Raw genomic sequence first — 26054 nt, 5'->3', positions numbered from 1 at the left:
TTTCAGTACACAAACCTATGCTTGTGGTTCAAATTTGAAGGCTGTAGCTTGAGAAATGTGAAAGTAGGTCACTAGGTCAAAATCAAGGTCAAATTTTACTTTGGAACAAAAATCTATGCATGTGGTCCAAATTTGAAGCCTGTACCTTCAAAAATGTGAAAGTAGGTCACTAAGTCAATAACAAGGTCAAAGTTTTTTTCAGTACACAAACCTATGCATGTGATCCAAATTTGAAGGCTGTAGGTACAGAAATGTGAAAGTAGGTCACTAGGTCAAGATCAAGGTCAACTCATGTCAAGGTTCATCTTGCCACTCAAAACTATACATGTGGTCCAAATTTGAATGATGTAAGTTATGGACATGAAGACTCTAAGTTTTTCCCTGTATAAGTCTATATGAACCATATGACCTCTGGGGCGGGGCCATATTTGACCCGAGGGGGATAACTTGAACAAACTTGGTAGAGAACCAATAAATGATGCTACATTACAAATTACCAAAGCCATAGTCTTTGTGGTTTGGACAAGAAGATTTTCAAAGTTTTTCCCTATATAAGTATATGTAAACCATGTGACCCCCAGGGCGGAGCCATATTTGACCCTAGGGGAATAATTTGAATAATCTTAGTAGACGACCACTAGATGATGTCATATACAAAATATCAAAGCCCTAGGCCCTGTGGTTTTGGACAAGAGGTTTTCAAAGTTTTTTCCTATATAAGTCTATATAAACCATGTGACCCTAGGGGTGGGGCCATATTTGACCCCAAGGAAATAATCTGAACAATCTTGGTAGAGGACCACTAGATTTTGCTACATACCAAACATCAAAGCCCTAGGCCCCATGGTTTTGGACAAGAAGATCAGAAACCATTTAACTGTTCCTGGCCAATGTAACCTTGACCTTTGACCTAATGACCTCAAAATCAATAGGGGTCATCTGCTGGTCATGGCCAACCTAACTATCAATTTTCATGACACTAGGCCCAAGCGTTCTTGCGTTATTGCCTGGAAAAACATTTTACTGTTCCTGGTCACTGTGACCTTGACCTTTGACATACTGACCTCAAAATCAATAGGGGTCATCTGCTGGTCATTACCAACCTCCCTATCAAGTTTCATGATCCTAGGCCCAAGCGTTCTTGAGTTATCATCCCGAAACCGTTTTACTGTTCAGGGTCACTGTGACCTTGACCTTTAACATACTGACCTCAAAATCAATAGGGGTCATCTGCTGGTCATTACCAACCTCCCTATCAACTTTCATGATCCTAGGCTTAAGCGTTCGTTATCATCTGGAAACCGTTTTACTGTTCAGGATCACTGTGACCTTGACCTTTAACATACTGACCTCAAAATCAATAGGGATCATCTGCTGGTCATTACCAACCTCCCTATCAACTTTCATGATCCTAGGCCCAAGCGTTCTTGAGTTATCATCTGGAAACCGTTTTACTGTTCAGGGTCACTGTGACCTTGACCTTTAGCATACTGATCTTAAAATCAATAGGGGCCATCTGCTGGTCATTACCAACCTCCCAATCAACTTTCATGATCCTAGGCCCAAGTGTTCTTGAGTTATCATCCGGAAACCGTTTTACTGTTCAGGGTCACTGTGACCTTGACCTTTAACATACTGAGCTCAAAATCAATAGGGGTCATCTGCTGGTCATTACCAACCTCCCTATCAAGTTTCATGATCCTAGGCCCAAGTGTTCTTGAGTTATCATCCGGAAACCGTTTTACTATTCAGGGTCACTGTGACCTTGACCTTTGACATACAGACCTCAAAATCAATAGGGGTCGTCTGCTGGTGATGACCAACCTCCCTATCAAGTTTCATGATCCTAGGCCCAAGCGTTCTTGAGTTATCATCCGGAAACAAATTGGTCTACATTCCGACGGACCGACCGACACTTTCATGATCCTAGGCCCAAGCGTTCTTGAGTTATCATCCGGAAACCGTTTTACTGTTCAGGGTCACTGTGACCTTGACCTTTAACGTACTGACCTCAAAATCAATAGGGGTCATCTGCTGGTCATTACCAACCTCCCTATCAACTTTCATGATCCTAGGCCCAAGCGTTCCTGAGTTATCATCCGGAAACCGTTTTACTGTTCAGGGTCACTGTGACCTTGACCTTTAACATACTGATCTTAAAATCAATAGGGGCCATCTGCTGGTCATTACCAACCTCCCTATCAACTTTCATGATCCTAGGCCCAAGTGTTCTTGAGTTATCATCCGGAAACCGTTTTACTGTTCAGGGTCCCTGTGACCTTGACCTTTAACATACTGACCTCAAAATCAATAGGGGTCATCTGCTGGTCATTACCAACCTCCCTATCAAGTTTCATGATCCTAGGCCCAAGCGTTCTTGAGTTATCATCCGGAAACCGTTTTACTATTCAGGGTCACTGTGACCTTGACCTTTGACATACAGACCTCAAAATCAATAGGGGTCATCTGCTGGTGATGACCAACCTCCCTATCAAGTTTCATGATCCTAGGCCCAAGAGTTCTTGAGTTATCATCCGGAAACAAATTGGTCTACATTCCGACCGACCGACTGACCAACATCTGCAAAACAATATACCCCTCCTTTTTCAAAGGGGGGCATAATAAAAAAATAAATAAACAAGAGGGCCAAGATGGCCCTAGGTCGCTCACCTAAGAAACACACCATAACAGTGTAAAACATGTTTGACCTAGTGATTTCATGGAAACAAATATTCTGACCAATTTTCATTAAGATTGGACCAAAAAATTGGTCTCTTGCGATAAAACAAGCATTTTCTTAGATATGACCTAGTTTTTGACCCTAGATGACCCATGTTCAAACTCTACCTAGATTTTATCAAGGCAATCATTCTGACCAAAATTCATGAAGATCAATTGAAAAATACAGCCTCTATCACATACACAAGTTTTTTCTTTGATTTGACCAAGTGACCTAGTTTTTGACCTCAGATGACCCATATTCAAATTCGACCTAGATTTCATTAAGGGAATCATCCTGACCAAATTTCATAAAAATCAATTGAAAAAAACAGTCTCTATCGCATACACAAGATTTTTCTTTAATTTGACCTAGTGACCTAGTTTTTGACCTCAGATAACCCATATTTAAACTCGACCTAGATTTCATCCAGGCAATCACTCTGACCAAATTTCATGAAGATCAATTGAAAAATACATCCTCTATTGCATACACAATGTTTTTCTTCGATTTGACCTAGTGACCTAGTTTTTGATCCTAGATGACCCATTTTCGAACTCGGCCTAGATTTTATCAAGGTTATCATTCTGGCTAAATTTCATGAAGATCAGTTGAAAAATACAGCCTCTATTGCATACACAAGGTTTTTCTTTGATTTGACCTAGTGACCTAGTTTTTGACCCGAGATGACCCGTTTTCGAACTCGGTCTAAATTTCATCAAGGTAATCATTCTGACCAAAATTCATGAAGATCAATTGAAAAATACAGCCTCTATCGCATACACAAGGTTTTTCCTTGATTTGACCTAGTGACCTAGTTTTTGACCCCAGATGACCCATTTTCAAACTCGGCCTAGATTTCATCAAGGTAATCATTCTGTCCAAAATTCATGAAGATCAATTGAAAAATACCGCCTCTATCGCATACACAAGGTTTTTCCTTGATTTGACCTAGTGACCTAGTTTTTGACCCCAGATGACCCATTTTCGAACTCGGCCTAGATTTCATCAAGGTAATGATTCTGACCAAAATTCATGAAGAATAATTGAAAAATACAGCCTCTATCACATACACAAGGTTTTTCTTTGATTTGACCTAGTGACCTAGTTTTTGACCCCAGATGACCCGTTTTGAACTGGCCTAGATTTCATCAAGGCAATCATTCTGACCAATATTCATTTCATGAAGATCAATTGAAAAATACAGCCTCTATCGCATACACAAGGTTTTTCTTTGATTTGACCTAGTGACCTAGTTTTTGACCCGAGATGACCCATTTTCGAACTCGGCCTTGATTTCATCAAGGTTATCAATCTGACCAATATTCATGAAGATCAATTGAAAAATACAGCCTCTATCGCATACACAAAGTTTTTCTTTGATTTGACCTAGTGACCTAGTTTCTGACCCCAGATGACCCATTTTCGAACTCGGCCTAGATTTCATCAAGGTTATCATTCTGACCAATATTCATGAAGATTAATTGAAAAATACAGCCTCTATCGCATACACAAGCTAAATGTTGACAGACGACAGACGCCAGACGACGGACGCCGGACATTGAGTGATCAGAAAAACTCACCTGAGCATTGCTCAGGTGAGCTAAAAATAGATAGATAAATAAATAAATAAATAAATAAATATCTTCAGCAATCACTGTGTTGTACAGCCATCTTTACCTGAAACTTATAAAATACGTTGTTTAGTAAATAATTATGAATTGTTGTTGTTATTGTTGTTGTAACTGTATATTCTGTAATAAAATGCTATTTTGTAAATATTAAGAAGTATGAACTGCAACCAAATGAATTTGTTTTTAAATCAGACCTATAACAATAATTATTGCAGTCTCTTTTTAGCGAAATTAAACAAGTTTTCACGGCAGATGTCAAAGAAAAAAAGAAAAAATTCTTGTGATGACTACCGTGCAAACTGACATACTTCAATGGAAAGACACTGCAATTGTATTGGTAATACCTTAAAGAAAAAAACACACACCAAAAGTAGCTACCATAAAACCCGTAATAAATGCCCATCTTTAAACAAATGCCAACACTATCTCCTTTAAACATTGAAAAAGAACATCATGAAATGCCGGCCACGTACAATAAAACGGGAATTACCCTCATGTACAGATGCTTGTAAGATCTTCATGCTCTGTAAAAATTAAAAAGAAAACTTTATTGTCTGTTTCATAACAGCTAGCATTCAATTCAAAGGCAAAATTTTATGTAAAAAGGTTATCATAATAAAACTTAGAAAGTTTCATTCCTATTACAAGAAGCAAAAATTTACCCCGGACTTTTGAGGAGTAGTAAATTTCATATCACAAGTCAGAAAAAGAGCACTGTTTTATCAGTTTTAAGTGTCTAATTTGGGGATAGTTATTGCCCTTGAATTACCGAAAATACTGATGCCAGTCATACAGGTCTTGGTAGATGGTTGACTCAGATACATAATGGAGAAAAAATGCCATAAAAACATTTAGAGTCCCACCAAACATTAAGGGTATGTCAGGATACAGGAAGCAATTTTTTCACACCTGAAATTGTTCAGTGTTGGTTTTTTTTGCCCATGAAGGTGGGCACATTAAAATCACACTGTCCGTCTGTCCGTGCGTACATGTGTCTGTGCGTGTGTGTGTCTGGTAAATTCTTGTCCGGGCTTTAACTCTTCCATCCTTAAAGGGATTTTGAAACAACTTTGCATTAAATTAATGTTCACCTTAATGAGACGAAGTGTCATGCACAAGACACAGACCCCTTGCTCCAAGGTCAAGGTTACACTTAGAGGTCAAAAGTTAGCATGGTCTGTTTCCTGTGTCCTGTCCATAACTCTGCCATCCATGAAGGGATTTTGAAAGAACATGGCATTAATGTTTACCATAATGAGACCACATGTCATGTGCAAGACCAAGACCCCTAGCTCCAAGGTCAAGGTCACACTTAAAGTCAAAGGTTATATTTCGTGTCCGGTCCATAACTCTGCCATTCATTAAGGGATTTTTAAATTACTTGGCATAAATGTTCACCATAATGAGACGTGTCATGAGCAAGACCCAGACCCCTAGCTCCAAGGTCAAGGTCACACTTAGAGGTCAAATGTTAAAATGGTCTGTTTCTTGTCTGGTCCATACCTCTGGCATTGATGAAGGGATTTTGAAATTACTTGGCAATTATAAATGTTCCTTATAAGGCCATCCTTAAAAAATTGTTTGTTTGCAGTAACGCGACCGACTCACGAAAATCGCCGCGACTCAAACAATTTTTTAACCCAAAACTCGGAAATTTTTTTTTTTCGGTGCCGTGTTTTTATTCTTTCCTGTTTCGTTATTTCTTTTGGGTAACTTTGTATCGCTAAGTTTTCCTAGGCAGTGTTCGTTGAGGTTCAACTACATGGAAGATCGATATGACCGATAAGAAACAAAATATGTGAATGTTACGCTAACTGTATACCGATAATTAACAAGTGACACAAATACGATAATAGGCTGCTCTTCTATGCATTGTTTATCAATTAACTTTTACACATTGATCAATAAATACCTTTGGCAATGACTGACATTATTGTACCAAATACAAACCGCGAGAAGCTCACGTGTCAGTCGGCGCGTGGCATGATTGACATCTGCCAGAAGCTAATTAATATACCAAGCTCCGCCTACTGCCATACTTCCGCTTATAACAATATTGGAATTGACCTTACGCCAGTGTTGATTGACAGGTTCCAACTGACCAATCAGATAACAGAACTGATAAGCCTTGTTGTTAGCCGCCATTTTGTCCGTCAAACTTAGTGCCGGACTCGCCCGTCAAAGAATATAAATACCACCGAAAAATCGTCCAAAATGGTAAAAAGGTGACGTTACGACACCTTTACATCAGACACAGGGAAGAGAGTGTAATACTAGAGCGCTTCCCTTTTCCAAATCCACTCTCAGACCTCGAATATTGTCAACGATGTATCAGGCTCTGTGGACGTCCTCAAGAACAGTTGATCTTAAAAATCTTATAAGAGTGTTTAAAAACAAAGCAATTCGACTTAGCACTCATTGTGTTATAACGTTTTAATTATTTCATTTAAATCAGTGTAAAATTCTATGAAAATTAACTTCCTTATTTACCAAAAGTGCCTAGTATTATTTTTTCAATAGTAAAGATATTCCACCAGTTACCAAAGTAACTGGTATGTACTGATAAGACACAAGTATTTGATGTTCTATATTATTTGAATGGTAACGTGTAAATATTATGCCTTAATGTACCGGAAACATGATTTAAGGTTTACATCAATCTCCCACTGGTGTATGTTAAGTCATACCTGGGTGATAATACAACAAATAATAAATATGATAAAAAACTATGATTAATATAAGATTATTTTTAATGAGTCTAATCAACAATTTTTCAGGCGCTCAAAGTTTTGACTTAGCATTCGGTGTGTGCTTTCGTTCTAAATTTCATTTTAATAGACAGGGTAAACTTCGTCTAAAATTCCAGAAAAAATAGCATATTTCGTATAAAAAAGATATGTTCTTAAACAAAAAATTATACATTCATTCTGTATACTTTATAAAGAAATTTGGTCGGCTCAAACATTGTTTTAAGCTGCGATGCGCCGGTATATGTCTTGAAATATGAGTATGGACTATATCTTATTTATTTATCATTTACACGTTTTAATTCTAATAAGAGAACTTTCTTTACTTATACTTAAAACACATCATGTCTAAGTATTAGACATTAAATGCTATGTATCTGAATAATGTTGAACAATGATATGAGCATCTTAAATGAGTTCCGGTATTTCGAAATCCCACGTTTCTTAAATAACACAAGTGACAATTTTTACATGTAAATTACCTTATTTAATTTATCTAATTATTTTGAAATAGGATTCAGAATCCACAGTCTGATTTCAACCTTAATTAATAAAAATCGATGTTCTAGTCTGCTTAAAATAGTCATACCCTACATGATTTCCGGGAGATCGAAATTTGACGTTTCTATAATGAAAAAGAAACGGACAATTAAAAAAAAACTCCACAAAATCAGCTATAATGGTTTCAGAGATTTCCCTCTTTTGTACGTGTTTTCCACTCGGCCCCCTGCCTTGTTTAGTTTTCCTCATACTCGGGTGCAGTTCCCGGCTTTTAACAACAACGTATCGTTGTTTTTTGTAGAATTTATGTTTCGCTACAGAACATCCACTTATTAACGTGTTTTGTGTTTTGTCTTTTCACTTTAGAAATACGTGTGAATTGAGGTAGCGTACCCCGAAATCAACTAGAATGTCCGGCAAAATATTTCTGCCGTCGCAATTTGATTCCTTTATTTGTCGGGCCTAGCATGAATTGTTCCCCCTGAAAACTGGTAGGCGTGGCTACAGGCTATCTGGCGTAAGGTCAATTCACCGGGATTTTGATTGACCAGGGGCAGTACTTTCGAACTCGAGACGCATAAAAGAAAATTTCCTCGGGTCAAGCCGACGCACGGGACATTTTTTGTGCAGGTCAAATACGAGTTTTTCTCGATAAGTGCGAGTGAAAACCCAGAACCTCGGGTCTATCGAACGCCCTGCCGATTTCTTGATATACTACAAAAAATTCATGCAAAAAGTTGTTTAGAAAATTCCACATGGACAAATCGTGGTATATAGTGTTATCTGTGCAATACTGCAGACGTATTTAACCGAGTTTTAGATTTGTAAAATAATGATTTTTCTCGCACGTAAAACATCTGGGATAGATAAATTCTTGGATATTGTTCTATCATAATTTCTCAAAAAATTTTGCAAACAAATAATAATTTTAGTTTCGATCTTTTGTCGTTGCATAATCTTTTTAATCTGCCCCGAGGATAAAACTGCAGTGATACTGCACAAGTCACTTGGAAAGAGCACAATAAACGTCAAAAATACTAGACAAACAAAATATTCTTACCTGAAAATTTATTTATAAAAGTTAAACATCCTTTCAATGCAATGACTAAAACCAGCGAAAGAAATCCATAATGTTTACATTTCTAAATTTTCCTATTTAAGTGAAATTAAATTTCCATGAGTCCACTTTTTCCTATTTTTCAAAACCCGGACTTTAGAAACATATTATTATTACTGAAACTTTCTGTGACTTAAATAATGTAACTGAAATTCATGCAAATTTTTGACACCTGCCATCAGAAACTGGGTTTAACCTGTTTGACAACTGTTTCTTTTAATGTGTGCCGACAGTAGCTGATCAAAGAAGAGGTGTATTCTGTGTGATGTCATAGTGATGTCACTGCTATTGACATGTATTTAATTCAAGAAGTGACCGTGAAATGCTTTTATGGCTTTTTGTGTTTTGACTTTGAGTGCATTAGCGCTGGGAGCTTGATTTATTTTTTGCTGATATGGAATTAACCTGGCTTTTTTTAATTGTATTTATATTCAGATTAGGCTTTTCTTGGTTAAGGCAATCATTGCAAGAGTGAAAAAAAACTTTAATTTGCAGTTTAATCACATTAGATTCACAAGGATAAGAAATTAGGTTTACACTGAAGGTTAAGAAAACAGAACCACTGATATTTTCAGTGAATTTGTTATTTACTTTAAATCAATAGACTTAAACAAAGACAGGAAATAATAATAATAATAAAAAAAATAAGTATATTTAGTTCCATTTTCAACTTGCATGTCTTGGCGCTATTAAAAATCTTTCCACGTTTCCCTAAAATCACTCCACCTCTCCCTAAAATCTCTCGACTTCTCCATAATCTTAGCCGAGGAAGAAATGACTTCTCCCTAAAATATTAGCATAGCTTAAGCCCTGAGTAAACAATGTAAAACAATTAAGTATTGTCTAAAAATTACATGATACATAGGCTTTGAAGGAGTGACGTGTGGTGCTAGTAATCAGACTCAGGTCTACAGGGTAAAATATCAAAGATTTTGCTATGTACTTCAATGCTGTCCATTGAAGTAGGAATCCTAAGGAATGTAATATTTTTTTATTACCCCAGCCAGTGCAAGGACATTCAAAAGGTCTGGCCAATTATTTTTGTTTAATATATTGATAATCTTAAATTTTTAAGTTTCATATGGAGATAATAAGCTCTGTCTGTGACTGGTGTCAGGCTGTCTGTTGTTTTTATTGTTATTAAAAAGGTGATATTAATATCAGTATTCATACTATGTGAAAACTACCACCCTTGCAGATAATGTTACAATCAAATTAGCATTCTACATAGAAGTGTTAGTACCCAAAAGGTGTATAAACCAGAGGGTTAAAAAGAAAATACAGGTGTTGTACAATTAGCATACAAAAAAAAAAAAAAAAACGAAAAAAAAAAAAAAAACCTACCTACCTACTCACACTAAAAATTCTGGGTCGCGTTTCTGCAAACAAACAATTTTTTAAGGATGGCCTAATGAGATGAGGCGTCACGTGCAAGACCCAGACCCCTAGCTCCAAGGTCAAGGTCACACTTAGAAGTCGAAAGTGTTTCTTGTCTGGTCCATAACTCTGCCATTTATCAAGGGATTTGAAAATAATTTGACACAAATGTTAACCATATTGAGAAGATGTGTCACACTTATGACCCAGGTCTCTTAGGTCAAGGTCACAAAATGATATGTGATTTTTATGCCTCCGGCATCTACTGATGCGGGAGGCATATAGTGATCGTCCTGTCTGTCCGTCCATCCGTACGAGGTTAACCAAATGGGACCGTTTCATCTAGCATCAATGTCCCTTACTAGAATGACTTGATACTAATGCAGATGTAACCTGTGACCATTCCTCATCTTCAGACATCACCTGACCTCAGTTTGACCTTGACCTTGAACTTATTTTGGACTTAGGTTGTTTTATATGGGCCATCTCTTGGTTAACCATATGGGACTGTTTTGTCTAGCATCAATACCCCTTACTAGAATGACTTGATACTAATGCAGATGTAACCTGTGACCATTCCTCATCTTCAGACATCACCTGACATCAGTTTGACCTTGAACTTGAACTTATTTTGGACTTAGGTTGTTTTATATGGGCCATCTCTTGGTTAACCAAATGGGACTGTTTTGTCTAGCATCAATACCCCTTACTAGAATGACTTGATACTAATGCAGATATAACCTGTGACCATTCCTCATCTTCAGACATCACCTGACCTCAGTTTGATCTTGACCTTGACCTCATTTTGGACTTAGGTTGCTTTATATTGGCCATCTCTTGGTTAACCAAATGGGACCGTTTCGTCTAGCATCAATACCCCTTACTAGAATGACTTGATACTAATGCAGTAACCTCTGACCATTCCTCATCTTCAGAGATCACCTGACCTCAGTTTGACCTTGAACTTGACCTCGTTTTGGACTTAGGTTGCTTTCTATCAACAAGGATGCCACCGGGGGCATCAAGCATTTATTGAATGCAGCTTCTTGTTTGTGAATACAACTGTGGCATTCTTGGGCCTACTAAGGGGGCATTTGTCACCAATAGTGACAGCTCTTGTTTCTTGTATTTTTGCTGACTTTGATACATAATGTGCCTGTCTGATTTGGCTTTGGAATCTGATGAACATGAACAATGTCAAATGACGAAGGTTTTAAGTTTAATATACAGAATGTGGGGTATAACAGCACAAAAAGTTTTCACGAAGATGTTGCATCAAATTATATTCATGGAACACTGATAATTAAGGCAAAAAATTCTAAAAGATATATATATAAGGCCACAAAAAATTCCAAGTCCCCCCAAAATTCTTACCAGGTACAGATATATATGTCTGAATACACCTAAAAACCTGAAGTATCCATGTTGTACCACAGTTCTCTATGGCCTATAATAAAAAGTTAGAAAATAAGCCGATTATAGTAACAACAAGGCAGTCTGAAAGACAGCTATATCCCCCGCCACTGCTATGGATAGTGAAAGGGTAAACCTTTGATTTTAGCTGTGACCTTGACCTTGAACTGACATTGCTGACTCATGAATTCTGCACAACGTCTTGATGAGGTGATCATTTGACCCAAGTTTCATGAAAATCCTTCAAGGGGTTTAGGAGATACAGAGCTGAAACCTTTGACCTTCAGTTGTGACCTTGACCTTGAGTTGACATGGCTGACTCATGAGTTCTTGATGAGGTGATCATTTGACCCGAGTTTGATGAAAATCCTTCAAGGGGTTTAGGAGATACAGAGTGGACACAAAATGGAAGGCTCAAACCTTCGACCCTTAGTTGTGACCTTGACCTTGAGCTGGCATGGTTGACTCATAATTTCTGCACATCGTTCTGATGAGGTAATCATTTTACCCAAGTTTTATAAAATTCCTTCAAGGGGTTTAGGAGATATAGAGCGGACACGAAATGGAGGGCTCAAACATTTGACCCTAAGCTGTGACCTTGACCTTGAGCCAGCATGACTGACTCATGGGTTCTACATATCGTCTAGATGAGGTGATCATTTGACCCAAGTTTGATAAAATTCCTTCAAGGGGTTTAGGAGATATAGAGCGGACAGAAAATGGAAGGCTCAAACCTTTGACCTTGAGTTGAGACCTTGACCTTGAGCCGACAAGGCTGACCCATGAGTTCTGCACATCGTCTTGATGAGGTGATCATTTGACCCAAGTTTCATGAAAATCCTTCAAGGAGTTTAGAAGATATAGAGCGGACACAAAATGGAAGGCTCAAAACCTTTGACCCTAAGCTGTGACTTGACCTTGAGCCGGCATGGCTGACTCATGGGTTCTGCACATCGTCTTGATGAGGTGATCATTTGACACAAGTTTTATAAAATTCCTTCAAGGGGTTTATGAGATATAGAGCGGACACAAAATGGCAGGCTCAAACCTTTGACCTTGAGTTGTGACCTTGACCTTGAACCGACAAGGCTGACTCATGGGTTCTGCACATCGTCTTGATGAGGTGATCATTTGACCCAAGTTTCATGAAAATCCTTCAAGGGGTTTAGGAGATATGGACCGGACACGATTTTGTTACGGACGGAAGGACGGACGGACGGAAGGACGGATGGACGCAGACCATTCCTATAATCCCTCCGCCACGGCGGGGGATTAACAAAGGGAAGTTAAATACTATAAAAAATAGTAATTCTACAAAAAAGGAGTCTGCCAAGGTTTGTCTTGTTTTGTTTTGTTTTGTTTTGTTTAACAGCCCACTGACACAATTATAGGTCATATGGCTACTTTCCATATTGATGGTGGAGAAAGACCCTAGGTACCCCTCCATGCATTATTTCATCAAAGCACCAGTCCTGGGTACAACTATTGACCTTCCTCAAGCCAGTTCAATGCATGAAAATTTCAATGCCCGGAATGAGGCTCAAACCAAATTAGTGAAAAGCAAGTGATTTAAATTTGGCCACAGAGGACCTGCCCCTCTCATCTGCCAAGTTAAAAATATTTGACCTTGGACCTAAGCCCCGTTCATGCACACTGCACATCGTCTCTTTGCCATCCACCTACATGCCAAGTTTGAAGTCAGTGCATTGCTTGGTTATTTAGTAATGCTCCGGACACGAAATATGACACACAGTTTTGATCTTTTAGCTCAGTTTGTGACCTTCACATTTGACCTACTGTGACATCTCAAATGCTACGCACAAAGTCTCATCACCATGTACCTATATGCCAAGTTTAAAGTCAGTATCTTTAAGTTATAAACCCTTACAGAAGAAAAAGGCCTGCTGCGTACTCCTGCTGTGTACATACAGCGTATATGATGCGTACATGATGTGTACTGAAATCAAGGGCTTTAAATAGTACGCAGGATATACACCGCAAATACACCGATAGTACGTTTGTAGTACACTTCTGACATGCAAATGAGCTCTGCCGCGTACTACTTGCTGCGTACATGCTGTGGACTACATAGTTCACAGGATGTACGCTGGAGGAATTTAGTATGTGGGAAATAGTACACAGCATATACGCGGCACATACACTTTTCACATGCAAATGAGCCTGCGGTGTACTACCCCTGCGGCGTACATGCTGCATACTCCTGCGGCGTACATGCTGCGTACTCCTGCGGCGTACATGCTGTGTACTCCTGGCCCGAGTCCTGCGGCGTACATGCTGTGTACTCCTGCTGCATACTTGCTGTGTACTCTTGTGGCAACTGCTGTGATAATGTAAATTCCTTACCCCACCAACTTTCGTATGCAAATGCTGATCATTTGGACAGAAAAAAACAGAAAAAAGATAAGTGACATGCATCAATAAGTATTTACCCTTACCAAAATAATGTAGATTGATGTTATCAAATAAATTAGTATGCTTTTCTTCATCCACTTTTCAATGAAATAAATCAATTTTTGTAGCATGTAATTTGGTAAACATTTGAAGAAAATGGCGTAACTGCATCAAGGGGAAACAACTTTAATGCAACTAAATATAATGTTATGATTTATTATAGAAGATGTGTGCGTAGTATGTATTTATTTTGATTAAAATCCATCTGAGAACAATCTAGGACTGGAATTATCTATTTTGATTTTTCCAATGGGGTGAGCGCAATTAGCCAAAAACGTTCTGAAAATATATGAGCGGCAAATCCAATGAACAACTTTTTAATTTGGTGAGGCCTTAATGAGTTAACATAATGAGCATTAAAGCCTTTATAAAACATGATAGAATGGTGTTTTGCTTAAGAGTATTCAAATAACAGTGAGAGCTATTAATTCTTCTCATTCAGGCACTGTTGAGGCATTATCTTGGTAATTATTTCATGTATTACAAAATGTAATGCAACGAAGTTCAAATAAGGCTTTTCAATTATCCAAGTTAGAAAGCTCCAGGATTAATTCAAAATGAAAAAGAATATATTTTTACACTGCATGCAAGGTGCAGCTCAGAAATCACTAAGATGTAAGCTTCAAAAATGAACATTGTGAATAGTTTGGCAAATTTTCATTGTTCAGAATACCGGTAATCTGAACTATTCTATGCTGTTAAGATAAAAGTTACTCAGAAATCAAGTTCTTGCTTCCAAAAAAATAAAGAAATGTACAAATCCTTCCTGCATGAAGTGTACTTCAGACTTTTACCTAAAAAATTCGAAGTATAAACACCAAAAGAAAATGAACAAGTTCACATTTCAATAATAATAATAATACTGTTATGAAATATGATGTAACTGCTCTAAAGTGAATGCCACTGGGAAGATTGAAATGTTTGTTGTAGAGGCTGATGCTTTGAAGAGGTTGATTTACTAAGAATTTTGTCCAGTGAGACAGTTAATATCTGTCTGTGTATATAGGTATTTGTTCCAGCCAGAGGTACTGTTAACAAAGGCTACACTGCACTGCTAGCATGTTTCTGTTTAACTAATTAACTGTGACAATGATTTCAGGGTTACTCTACCTCACAGACCTGGTATGCTGTACTTGACTACAGTACTAACTACTGTAACATGAGAAATCTTCTTGAAGGTATATACCTCACAACATGGTTATTTTCTTACTGTATAATGAAGGGAAAAGTCAGTTTGTTTCTGTCATGATTTTCTTGCCATGTAACAAAAACACACTAGTTTGTACATTCTTGGCATTGGTGTGTACTTTTTTGACTTCAAAATTTGGTCAATGTCTTAAAAAGAATAATTTAACAAGAGGACCATGATGGTCCTGAATTGCTCACCGCTTCCCACATGACCCAGTTTTGAGTATGATGTCGTTTTTTCTATTATTTGACATAGTGACCTAGTTTTTCAGCTCATGTGACCCAGTTTTGAACTTGACCTAGATATCATCAAGATAAAAATTCTGACCAATTTTCATAAAGATCCATTGAAAAATATGGTCTCTAGAGAGGTCACAAGGTTTATCTATTATTTGACCTATTGACCTAGTTTTCGAAGGTAAGTGACCCTGTTTTGAATTATACCTAGATATCATCAAGGTGAACATTCTCACTAATTTTCATGAAGATCTCATGAAAAATATGGCCTCTAGAGAGGTCACAAGGTTTTTCTATTTTTATACCTACTGGCCTAGTTTTTGACCGCACGTGACCCAGTTTCGAAACTGACCTAGATATCATCAAGGTGAACATTCAGATCAATTTTCATGAAGATCCATTGCAAAATATGGCCTCTAGAGAGGTTAAAAGATTTTAATAATTTTAGACCTACTGACCTAGTTTTTGTCCGCAGTTGATCCAGTTTCAAACTTGACCTAGATATCATCAAGATGAACATTCAGACCAACTTTCATACAGATCCCATGAAAAATATGGCCTCTAGAGAGGTCACAAGGTTTTTTTATTATTTGTCCTACTGACCTAGTTTTTTATGGCACGTGACCCAGTTTCAAACTTGACCTAGATATCATCAAGGTGAACATTCTGACCAATTTTTATGGAGATCCATTCACAAGTATGGCCTCTAGAGAGGTCACAAGGTATTTCTATTTTTAGACCTACTGACCTAGTTTTTGACCGCACATGACCCTGTTTCGAACTTTACCTAGATATCATCAAGATGAACATTCAGACCAATTTTCATACAGATCCCATGAAAAATATGGCCTTTAGAGAGGTCACAAGGTTTTTCCATTATTTGACCTACTGACCTAGTTTTTGACGGCACGTGACCCACTTTCGAACTTGACCTAGATATCATCAAGACGAACATTCAGACCAACTTTCATACAGATCCCATGAAAAATATGGCTTCTAGAGAGGTCACAAGGTTTTTCTATTATTTGACCTACTGACCTAGTTTTTGAAGGCACGTGACTCACTTTCAAAGTTGACCTAGATATCATCAAGTTGAACATTCTGACCAATTTTCATGAAGATCTCATGAAATATATGGCCTCTAGAGAGGTCACAAAGTTTTTCTATTTTTAGCCCTACTGACCTAGTTTTTGATGGCACATGACCCAGTTTCAAACTTGACCTAGATATCCTCAAGTTGAATGTTCTGACTAATTTTCATGAAGATCTTGTGAAATATATGGCCTCTATAGAGGTCACAAGGTTTTTCTATTTTTAGACCTACTGACCTAGTTTTTGATGGCACATGACCTAGTTTCGAACTTGACCTAGATATCATCAAGGTGAACATTCTGACCAATTTTCATGAAGATCTTATGAAATATATGGCCTCTAGAGAGGTCACAAGGTTTTTCTATTTTAAGACCTACTGACCTAGTTTTTGACGGCACGTGACCCAGATTCGAACTTGACCTAGATATCATCAAGATGAACATTCTGACCAACTTTCATAAAGATCCCATGAAAAATGTGACCTCTAGAGTGGTTTTAAGCAAAAGTTTACGGACGCAGGGACGGACGGACGCAGACCATTCCTATAATCCCTCTGCCACGGCGGGGGATTAAAAACTGCCAATTAGCCTTGTCCGCTGTCTAAGTCGAGCAGTTTTCATCCGATCTTCACCAAACTTGCTGACAATGTTTGTGGGCATAATATCTCGGCCAAGTTCGATAACCACCCAAATTGCCCCAGACACTCTTGGATTATGGCCCTTGAATAGGCCAAGTTTGATGACGGTCGTATTTTGTGACAGTCTGGCACTCTTGTTTTTCAAACAGGGGCACAGGCATATATCTGAACTATTTGTTGTTATGGCAACAAAATAAAAAGAAGTGCATTATCTTCATGTCCTTAGGACAAATGGCTGATTTCTATACAATCTCGTAAGGCATATGTATGTTTTTGACAACAAAGAAAATGACATTAGACGACCCTCAACTTTTCCCAGAAGTAAAGAAAATGAAAGTTCACAGGCTAAACTTGAAAACAAAGGTTGCATTTGTATTGGTGTCTATACAGGGTTCACCCTATTTGAAAGTATGCGGGTCTTTATTTATTTTTTTTTGCTGTCTGATGAGGGGTGAATTTTCCGCAATTTCTTGCCATCTGAAAACACCTAGGCTTTAGCATGATGTATCAGTTTCATGAAAAATTGTCCAGTTTTTCAAGTTATCACAGGATCCCACTCTGCCACTTCTTTGTCATGTTTTTCTACTTATTTGTTGCCATAGCAACCACACTTTTTTGTAACAACAAAAAAAAAAGGATACACAAACTCCACATCGCCACCTCTACATGTATGAAGTTTCCTGACTGAAGTCTTAATTTAGATGATGGGTAATGCTATATCTAACACAGGCATTGTGTAACTCAGATATCGGGGGGCCTTTAATGTGGCCGAGCGGTTTAGGTTGCTGACTTCAAATCACTTGCCACTCATCGATGTGGGTTCAAGCTTCACTCGTTGCGTTGAATTCTTCATGTGAGGAAGCCATCCAGATTGCTTACGGAAGGTCAGTGGTTCTACCCAGGTGACCGCCCTTAATGAAATAATGCACGGAGGGGCACCTGGGGTATTCCTCCACCATCAAAGCTGGAAAGACCTATAATTGTGTCGTTGCAATGTTAAACCTAACAAACAATAACACAGATGTCAGGTATTGCATAGCACATGACCATTGTAACACATCAGGGATCATGCTGTCAGTCACCATTATCACCATTTGAGATTATTTTATTTAAATGGCATATATTTGTTCAAACTGTTCATAATGTTTGTTTGATGTAACTGTTTACTGAATGTGCACCTTCTTTAGTTTTCAGTCTGAACTTAAGACTAAGTGTAATTGCAAAGAATAATTTATTCACATAATACTTTACACTTTATTAACTAAGTATACAAATGTTGTTTCACAATCTGGTATAAACTGGAATGTTAAACAACTTTTTAACAAATACTTAAGAACAAAACTTTCACTATAGTTCTTCATCACAATCTTACGGTAACATTCAAATAAATAAAACTTCGGTAAAAGCTCTAGCCACATGTCTAATAAAAATATTTGAACTTTGTTGTTTTAAACAAATTTTTGTTCTCAAATTCCTGAAGGACCTGAGTAAAGAAACAATCGAAAGATATGCTTAACAAATGTGAACAAATTCATCAAAGACCTAAGTGAAACACTTATAATGCAAACTCTTTAACAAATTCCTCCAAGACTCGCGCAAAACACTTGCAATCCAGATTCTCCCAAACCAATCCAAACACACTTAACAAATGTGAACCAGTTCCTTTAGGACCCGAGTGAAACACTTGCAATCCAAAATCTTTTGATAAATTCAAGGACTCAAGTGAAACACTTACAATCCAAACTTTCTTGACATTCCCCAGGAATCAAGTGAATTACTTACAATCCAAACTTTCTTGATAAATTCCTCAGGACTCAAGTGAAACACTTACAATCCAAACTTTCTTGACAAATTCCCCAGGAATCAAGTGAAACACTTACAATCCAAACTCTCTTGATAAATTCCTCAAGGACTCGAGTGAAACACTTAAAATCCAAACTTTCTTGACAAATTCCCCAGGAATCAAGTGAATTACTTACAATCCAAACTTTCTTGATAAATTCCCCAGGACTCAAGTGAAACACTTATAATCCAAAATCTCTTAATAAATTCCTACAGGACCAATCCAAAGACTCACTTAACAAATGTGAACAAATTCATCAAGGGCCTGATTAAAGCACTTGTAGTAAGCCCATGAGAACAAATTTAAATGATTAAAGAACTCCAGAACTTGTAACAGAAGTACATGCTACTTAATAGTGTGAAAAGAACACATCTGGAACAGTCCATTTCATATCCATAACTGTAGGCAACCTTTTGTCATCTCTCTGCACTAAGGGTCGAGTCTACAGTCTCTGGCTCATTATCCTCTAAATAAAGGTCTTCTGACTCGAACTTCAACTCTTCCATCTGCTCAACCAGGAAGTCTCTATTGTCTTTAAGTCTATGGACATAGAAAAGATAGTTACTGATATATGATTTTATTGAGATGTACCTGGTAAACCTGCATAACATACATGTATATTTAGCTCGCCTATTCGAAGAATATGGAGAGCTATACTACTCACCCCGGCATCAGTTAAAGTTTTCATGAAATGGTACTATCTTGTATACCATCAAAGATATTTACTTCAAACTTGGAACACTCTGTCAAGTATTTTGGCTGAATTATGGCCCTTTTTGGACTTCAAAATTGGTTCAGAATTTGTACAAGTCCATGTTTTGTAAAAACTATTTGACATGTGGCTTTGAAACCTTGAACTCTTGTTTATTATAACAGTCTCTACCTGTAGGCGAGAGTACATAACTATGTTAAATGTAATTTGGCTGAATTATGGCCCTTTTTGGACTTGGAAATTGGTTCAGTTTTCGTACAATAATGTTTTGTCAAAACTTTTTGAGATGTGGCTTTGAAACTTTGACCACTTGCTTATCATCATGGTTTCCATCTGTAGGCAAGAGTACATAACTCTGTCAACTATTTTGGCTGAATTATGGCCCTTTTTGAACTTGGAAACTGGTTCAGTTTTCATACAAGTCAATGTTTTGTTAAAACTATTTGACATGTGGCTATGAAACTTTGAACACTTAATTATCGTCATGACCTCCACCTGTAGGCAAGAGCAGATAACTCTGTCAACTATTTTGGCTGCATTATGGCCCTTTTTGGACTTCGAAATCAGTTACATTTTTCATACCAGTCCATATTTTGCCTAACTTGTTTGTCATATGGCTTTGAAACTTTGACCACTTGTTTACCACCATAGTCTTCATATCTAGGCAAGACTACATTATTAGGAAAAGGACTTTAGCTCAGTTATGGCCCTTTTTTGACATAGAAATTAGTTAAGTTTCGCATACCATTCCATATTTTGTCTAAACTATTTGATATATGGCTTTGAAACTTTGAACAATTGTTTACCATCATGGTCACATATTGCCATATAGTGCAAGACTTATCCAAATCCACAAATACAGGTATGTTGTTTGTCTTATCTATTTTTCTTCTTTTGTCTTTGCATAAGAACGACAAATGAGAATTATTCTACGATAAACCTTATTTAGATACTTATTATTTCGATTCGAACACGACTTACTTCAAATATGTTAGACGAGAACCAGAGGAGTATTTTCATCAAACGTAAATTACAACTGCATGCTACGCAGAATAACCCGAAATAGATTTTGCTCTACAAGTATGTAGGTTATTAGCTGGTCATGTATTTATTTAATGATTTCAAATGACGCAAGTAAAGTAATAAAATACTAACTGTTGTTTTATTTCATCCGACTCTATCTGAACTGTCTCGCTATTTTCATCCTGAAGTTTCTGTCGACATAACTGTAACTTGGCAGTCTGAAAGGCAACATAGAAATTGTCATTTGAATACAATATATAAGTAAAATTTCATCTAAACAATTTTCCTGTCTTTGACAAAATGTAGGCCAGAGTTATGTAACATTCCACTGGGCTTACATAGTACCAACAGCTTGACTGATATGCATAACTTTCAGAATTGTTGAAGAAGACAAAATTGTGTTTTGAGTGTTACTTCAGGCATTCGTAGTGCCTGGGATCTAAATGCCAACTTGCCAGATAATATTAACCTGTGAAAAAATAAAAGCTAATATAAGCATTATCGCTATTGATGGAAATATGTAAGAAAATGTGACTGTGGCAACTGGACATACCTGGTAATGTATAAAATACACTGATTGGCAGATGATTCCTACTGGCCTTCTCCACTAAAATCTTTTAATAGAAGCATAATTGCATTATCAAATCTTGAAAGATACTCACAAGTTCTAGTTTATTTTTCTCTGCATCTTGTATCTTGCCTATAATCTCTGATATTGGCAGTAAATTATTCCATTCAGCAAATGTTGATTTGATGTGGAGAATATCTGCAGAGATCTTGTTGAAGGTCTCTGTGATCTCATGAACTAGTTGTCTATACAGCGGAAAATTGTAATTAGGAGCACCTTGCAAGTATGCCAGGAATCCCCTGAAATATTATACAGTACCAGTAAGTTTCAATAGTACAAACAATTTTCAACAAGTAGAACCACATAAAACACTTTCATATAAAATTTACCCCTCCCTTCATCTACCGTATTGAAGAATCAAAAGGGAGTTACACTGCTGAAAACTCGTAAGCAGAGAAGATGCGAACACATTTGCATATAAAAGTAATAAAATGTTTGATATACCTAACAAAATTATTTTTTCATCCGAGTTCTTTGTAGAAAAAATTGTAATCATGATACAAACTACTCACTCTTCAAACATTTTATAAGTCTGAACTCTTTCTTCTTGTAGAGCATAGAACCTTGACAACATCTGTTTAGGTGTATCATCAGCAGCATTAGAACCTGAACTACTGTTGCTGGCCTCAGCTGACCTCAGCTCACCCATTCTATGAAAAAGAGATAATATATTCTACGTATATTTGTAAGTTTCATTTGTTAGTAGACATTTTGAATAATGTCGGCCTAAAAAGTGGTTGAAATAAGCTTGACACTTTCATTACAATCAAGCTAAAATAAAATAGTATAAACTAATAATGCCATACTTTCTTAAGCAATATGTAAACAAAAAAATATATAGAATGGTATAAAAAAAAAATTGTGAAATCCTAATGAACTCTGGACACCTGATACAGGCGGCCCTGGCCATTTAATTCCCTCACTTCCTTCTTGACTTCTATACTGGAATGTACTACTACTTTATTCTAATTATAGCTGCCCAATTATAGCTGCCATGGAGCCAGGACAGTCACAATTTACTTTCTTACAAAATGTAAAATTTTAGACCAGAGAATCATCTGATATTGTTGATTTTAGTCTCTCAAAAGATTCCCATTCTTAATATTGATAATATAGATTTAGGAGTCAATTAATATATATGCAGCAATCCTCAGGCAGGAATATATATAATGTATATATCTATTTATGTCCCTGCCCCAGACAACTATTTTTTACTTATGCAGTAAAATCTGTAAGAAGATCCTTTGGAAGCATAGAACACAACCAAGCAAAAATAACAACAGTCTCAGATTGACCAATTGCAAGTCTGTTCATGATAGCGTGGCCCCTATGTGTAACACCACTCACACTCTATAGCGTCAGCTTTAGCGGAAGATATGTTACTGTGAAATCGTTTAATTTCGTGGGCATGAAATTTCGTGGTTTTGGTCAAAACGGCAATTTTGTGGGGATATGAATTCGTGGATATCTAGTTTTGAACATGAAATGAATGGGAATTTTACATGTTCATTGGGATTAAATTTCGTGGATTCACTCAACCACAAAAATTAGTCCCCCACGAATATTAATGATTTCACAGTATGTAGATACTACATGATCTTAAAGGACCAGAAAGTATAATAACTCTGAGTCCAATTCATATGGGAAAACCTTTACAGCCATGTCACAACACATAATGACTGCTTATAATGTGGTAGATAAGAATTTTTAAATCACTAAGAATCTCCTTGGCCATATATGTGGGTCATCCTTTTATTTTTTGGACTTTTGGGGATAGAAAATGTTAAATTTTGTATCTTTATGATTTACCGGTACAAAATTTTATTTCAGCCATGTTCAGATGGTTATTTCTTAATTAGAAAACTAATATTCAGTACAAATATAGCATTTTAACATTATTTAAAACATGTTTCTTGGTTGCATTTTCCAAATTTTTGTCATTGGTACAAAATGTACAATATCCTCTAACTAGAGCGCACTTGAATCTGTCAACATTATTGAAAACATTATTCTGCAAACAAAAGTGTCCCACAAGTTCAAAGACTTCATAAAATGAAAATTATTTCTACCCAGATTATGACAGATCTGCTTACAAATGCTTTACAGAAATGAGATAGTGAGGTTAACAGGTGCTATATTTGACGTTAATTTTTCGTTTTAAAGAAAGGTTTCCAAAAATATTTTTAATGGTTGTATTAAACATAGATTACAGAATCGTTTTCTGTAACAAAATGTCATTTCCGTAACGACCAGGTTATGGAAATGAGAGGTATGGAAATGAGAAATTGTTTAATTTTTGTCACATTTAAATACTGCTTTTTTCAGTCTTAATACCTGGTAAGTATTTTGAATTCAAGGTGTGGAACCATGCACGCAAAATCTACTAGTTTGTGTTATGCTCTTCAATTTAGATATAGCAAGCTGGCTTAAATAGGCGTTACGGTAATGACAAACTAAAAGTGTACTCCCTAAAAATAAAACATGTTGTGTGTGTGTGTGTTTGGGTTTAACGTCTTTTTCAACAATTTTTCAGTCAATAAAACATGTTGACCATCAGAATATAAATTTTCCATTATTTCTTTTAAAAGTAAATGTTCTTTAAATGAAAACATCACACATTCTTTTAGGACTCCCCTCTGAATGATAATAAATACTTATATCTGTTCAGATATCATTATTAAGGGATTCCACATGTATGGGTTACGGAAATGACATAAAAGTCAAGGCCAGATGAAAGTCAATATTTTTTTTGTAATTTTATGCCAGTCATTTTTATGATGTTACTTCTAAGTAGCTCATAGATTTATTTCAAGCAAATTTGTCCACTGAAATAAGCTAATAACGGTTGCCTGTATGCATCAAATTTATTTGTTGAAGTCAAGCTTAATTGAGCAACGGGGCCTCCGTGGCCGAGTGGTTAAAGTTGCTGACTTCAAATCACTTGCCCCTCATCGATGTGGGCTCGAGCCTCACTCGGGGCGTTGAATTCTTCATGTGAGGAAGCCATCCAGCTGGCTTACGGAAGGTCGGTGGTTCTACCCAGGTGCCCGCTCGTGATGAAATAATGCACGGAAGGGCACCTGGGGTCTTCCTCCACCATCAAAGCTGGAAAGTCGCCATATGACCTATAATTGTGTCGGTGCGACGTTAAACCCAACAAAATAAATGATTGAGCAACACATAGTTTTCCTTATCCCTGGTCATGATAAAAAGCAAGTTTTTATTAGAAATATAATAAAAGAAATAAACAACTGATATCTGTCACATGTATATTACTAAAGGTAATGATCATGCTTTATATTCATTTTTATCATCAATTTGTGGGACAGGAGTTTCTTAAAAAATATAGAATGACCCATGAATGTCTCCTATGGGTGCTAGTCCAAATAATTGTACTCAAGAGTCGAATATTGTTTTATTTTTTGACTGGTCGATATCCTCCTCAGAGTACTCTAGGTAGACAACGTAAAATATCAAAATGTAAAATCGGTCTACCTGAGGTCTCATTATTTAGACTACTGGTACTGATGATAAACCCGGACAGATGATAAAGTCGACCACCTTGGAAATATTTGATTGCAATCGGTTATTTATAAAATTGAACACACATCTAATAGTTTCCATTTACAACACCAACTGGTGTAAATAAAAACAAAATTGGTAAATATTCTGTATAAATAAATGACTTACATTTATTTGTATAAAAAATATTTATCCAAAATTACTGGGGAAGAGAGTGTTTTTTTGCGCATGCTCACTGTCGCCGCATGAAGTCTTGACATTGGGTCACTTTTCATTACTTGATCAGGAATGACTGTTGCAGCTTTTTGGGGAAAGTTTCAATATAATACTACGAAGAAAATTTTGTAAATGACAAAGTGTCCAAATTTTTCATCAGTCAACCTGCTTACAGTCCCCATTTTACAAACACCTTTCAGGGCCTCACTTCATGTGAGTTTGCTAACTAAATATAAATTTGAATTATGTTCAGTTTTCAGCAAATGTTAAGCTTTATTTTGATACCGACCACTGATTACAAATTGCAGAAATAAAAAAGTTACAGGTAAAAAACCTCATTTTCTGTCAGGGTTTATCATCAGTACCAGTATGGGTGCATACAACAGATCCATGCAAATATTAAAGCAGAGTAGGTTTTAATGAGTTTGTCATGACAAATTATAAAAAAAAAATATGCAAATCTCAAAACCACTCACTCAACTGACACAAGAACGTGAGAATTCTTGGAATAAGGATAATGTTCGAATAATTTTGAGTACGAATCATTGTAAACAGATCATGAAAGCTGCGACAGCTTCGCAATATCAGAATCAAATACAATAGCTAGATTTTCATTTAATGTATTTGTTAATTTTTAATGAGCTATTCGCATAATCATGCAAGCTTACAAACTTACATGACACAGCAAATAAGTTAATAACGTTATTGTTTACATCAGATATCGGAAAGTTTATTCCGCGGAAAAGAAGGACCCTTTCCGCGGAAAGAGCTAACAATGATAAGAAAAGGTATGAATGTAAAGTAGAATGTAAACAAAGAAGTATAAAATATTTTTATAGCTCTTTGATGTAAACTATTAAATAGCAAAAACGAAAACGGTGGTTACATTGTATAAGACTGTGTATTTATTGTTTATTAGAAATACTGTAAAGTAACCTTTGATATGTGTTTTTTAAATACCTTAGACAGTTTTGTA

The 26054-nt window shown here is 36.6% G+C and overlaps 1 protein-coding gene across 1 annotated transcript; it reads right to left on the bottom strand.

The window, feature by feature from the left end:
• Window positions 1–18374: 18374 nt before the first annotated feature.
• Window positions 18375–25843, bottom strand: LOC123525081 (required for excision 1-B domain-containing protein-like). Its single transcript, XM_045303820.2, has 5 exons — window positions 25755–25843; window positions 21853–21990; window positions 21375–21579; window positions 20845–20930; window positions 18375–19517 (listed from the first exon to the last, which is right to left on the bottom strand). Exons 2-5 carry the CDS (start codon window positions 21987–21989, stop codon window positions 19394–19396), a joined length of 552 nt encoding a protein of 183 aa, XP_045159755.2. The 5' UTR covers window position 21990; window positions 25755–25843; the 3' UTR covers window positions 18375–19393.
• Between the last annotated feature and the right edge of the window lie 211 nt (window positions 25844–26054).

This window comes from Mercenaria mercenaria, chromosome 3 (genome assembly GCF_021730395.1).
Source record: "Mercenaria mercenaria strain notata chromosome 3, MADL_Memer_1, whole genome shotgun sequence".
Classification (NCBI taxonomy): Eukaryota; Metazoa; Mollusca; class Bivalvia; order Venerida; family Veneridae; genus Mercenaria; species Mercenaria mercenaria.
This window is presented reverse-complemented; position numbering and strand designations above follow the sequence as displayed.

What these genes read in the sequence shown, in the direction of transcription:
- LOC123525081 (XM_045303820.2), bottom strand. Translation starts at nt 21,989, where the DNA reads ATGGGTGAGCTGAGGTCAGCTGAGGCCAGCAACAGTAGTTCAGGTTCT. An exon ending in AGAAAAATAAACTAGAACTT is followed by an intron (nt 20,931 to 21,374) that starts GTGAGTATCTTT and finishes GTTGCCTTTCAG; the next exon opens with ACTGCCAAGTTACAGTTATG. An exon ending in TCGGATGAAATAAAACAACA is followed by an intron (nt 19,518 to 20,844) that starts GTTAGTATTTTA and finishes CTATGTCCATAG; the next exon opens with ACTTAAAGACAATAGAGACT.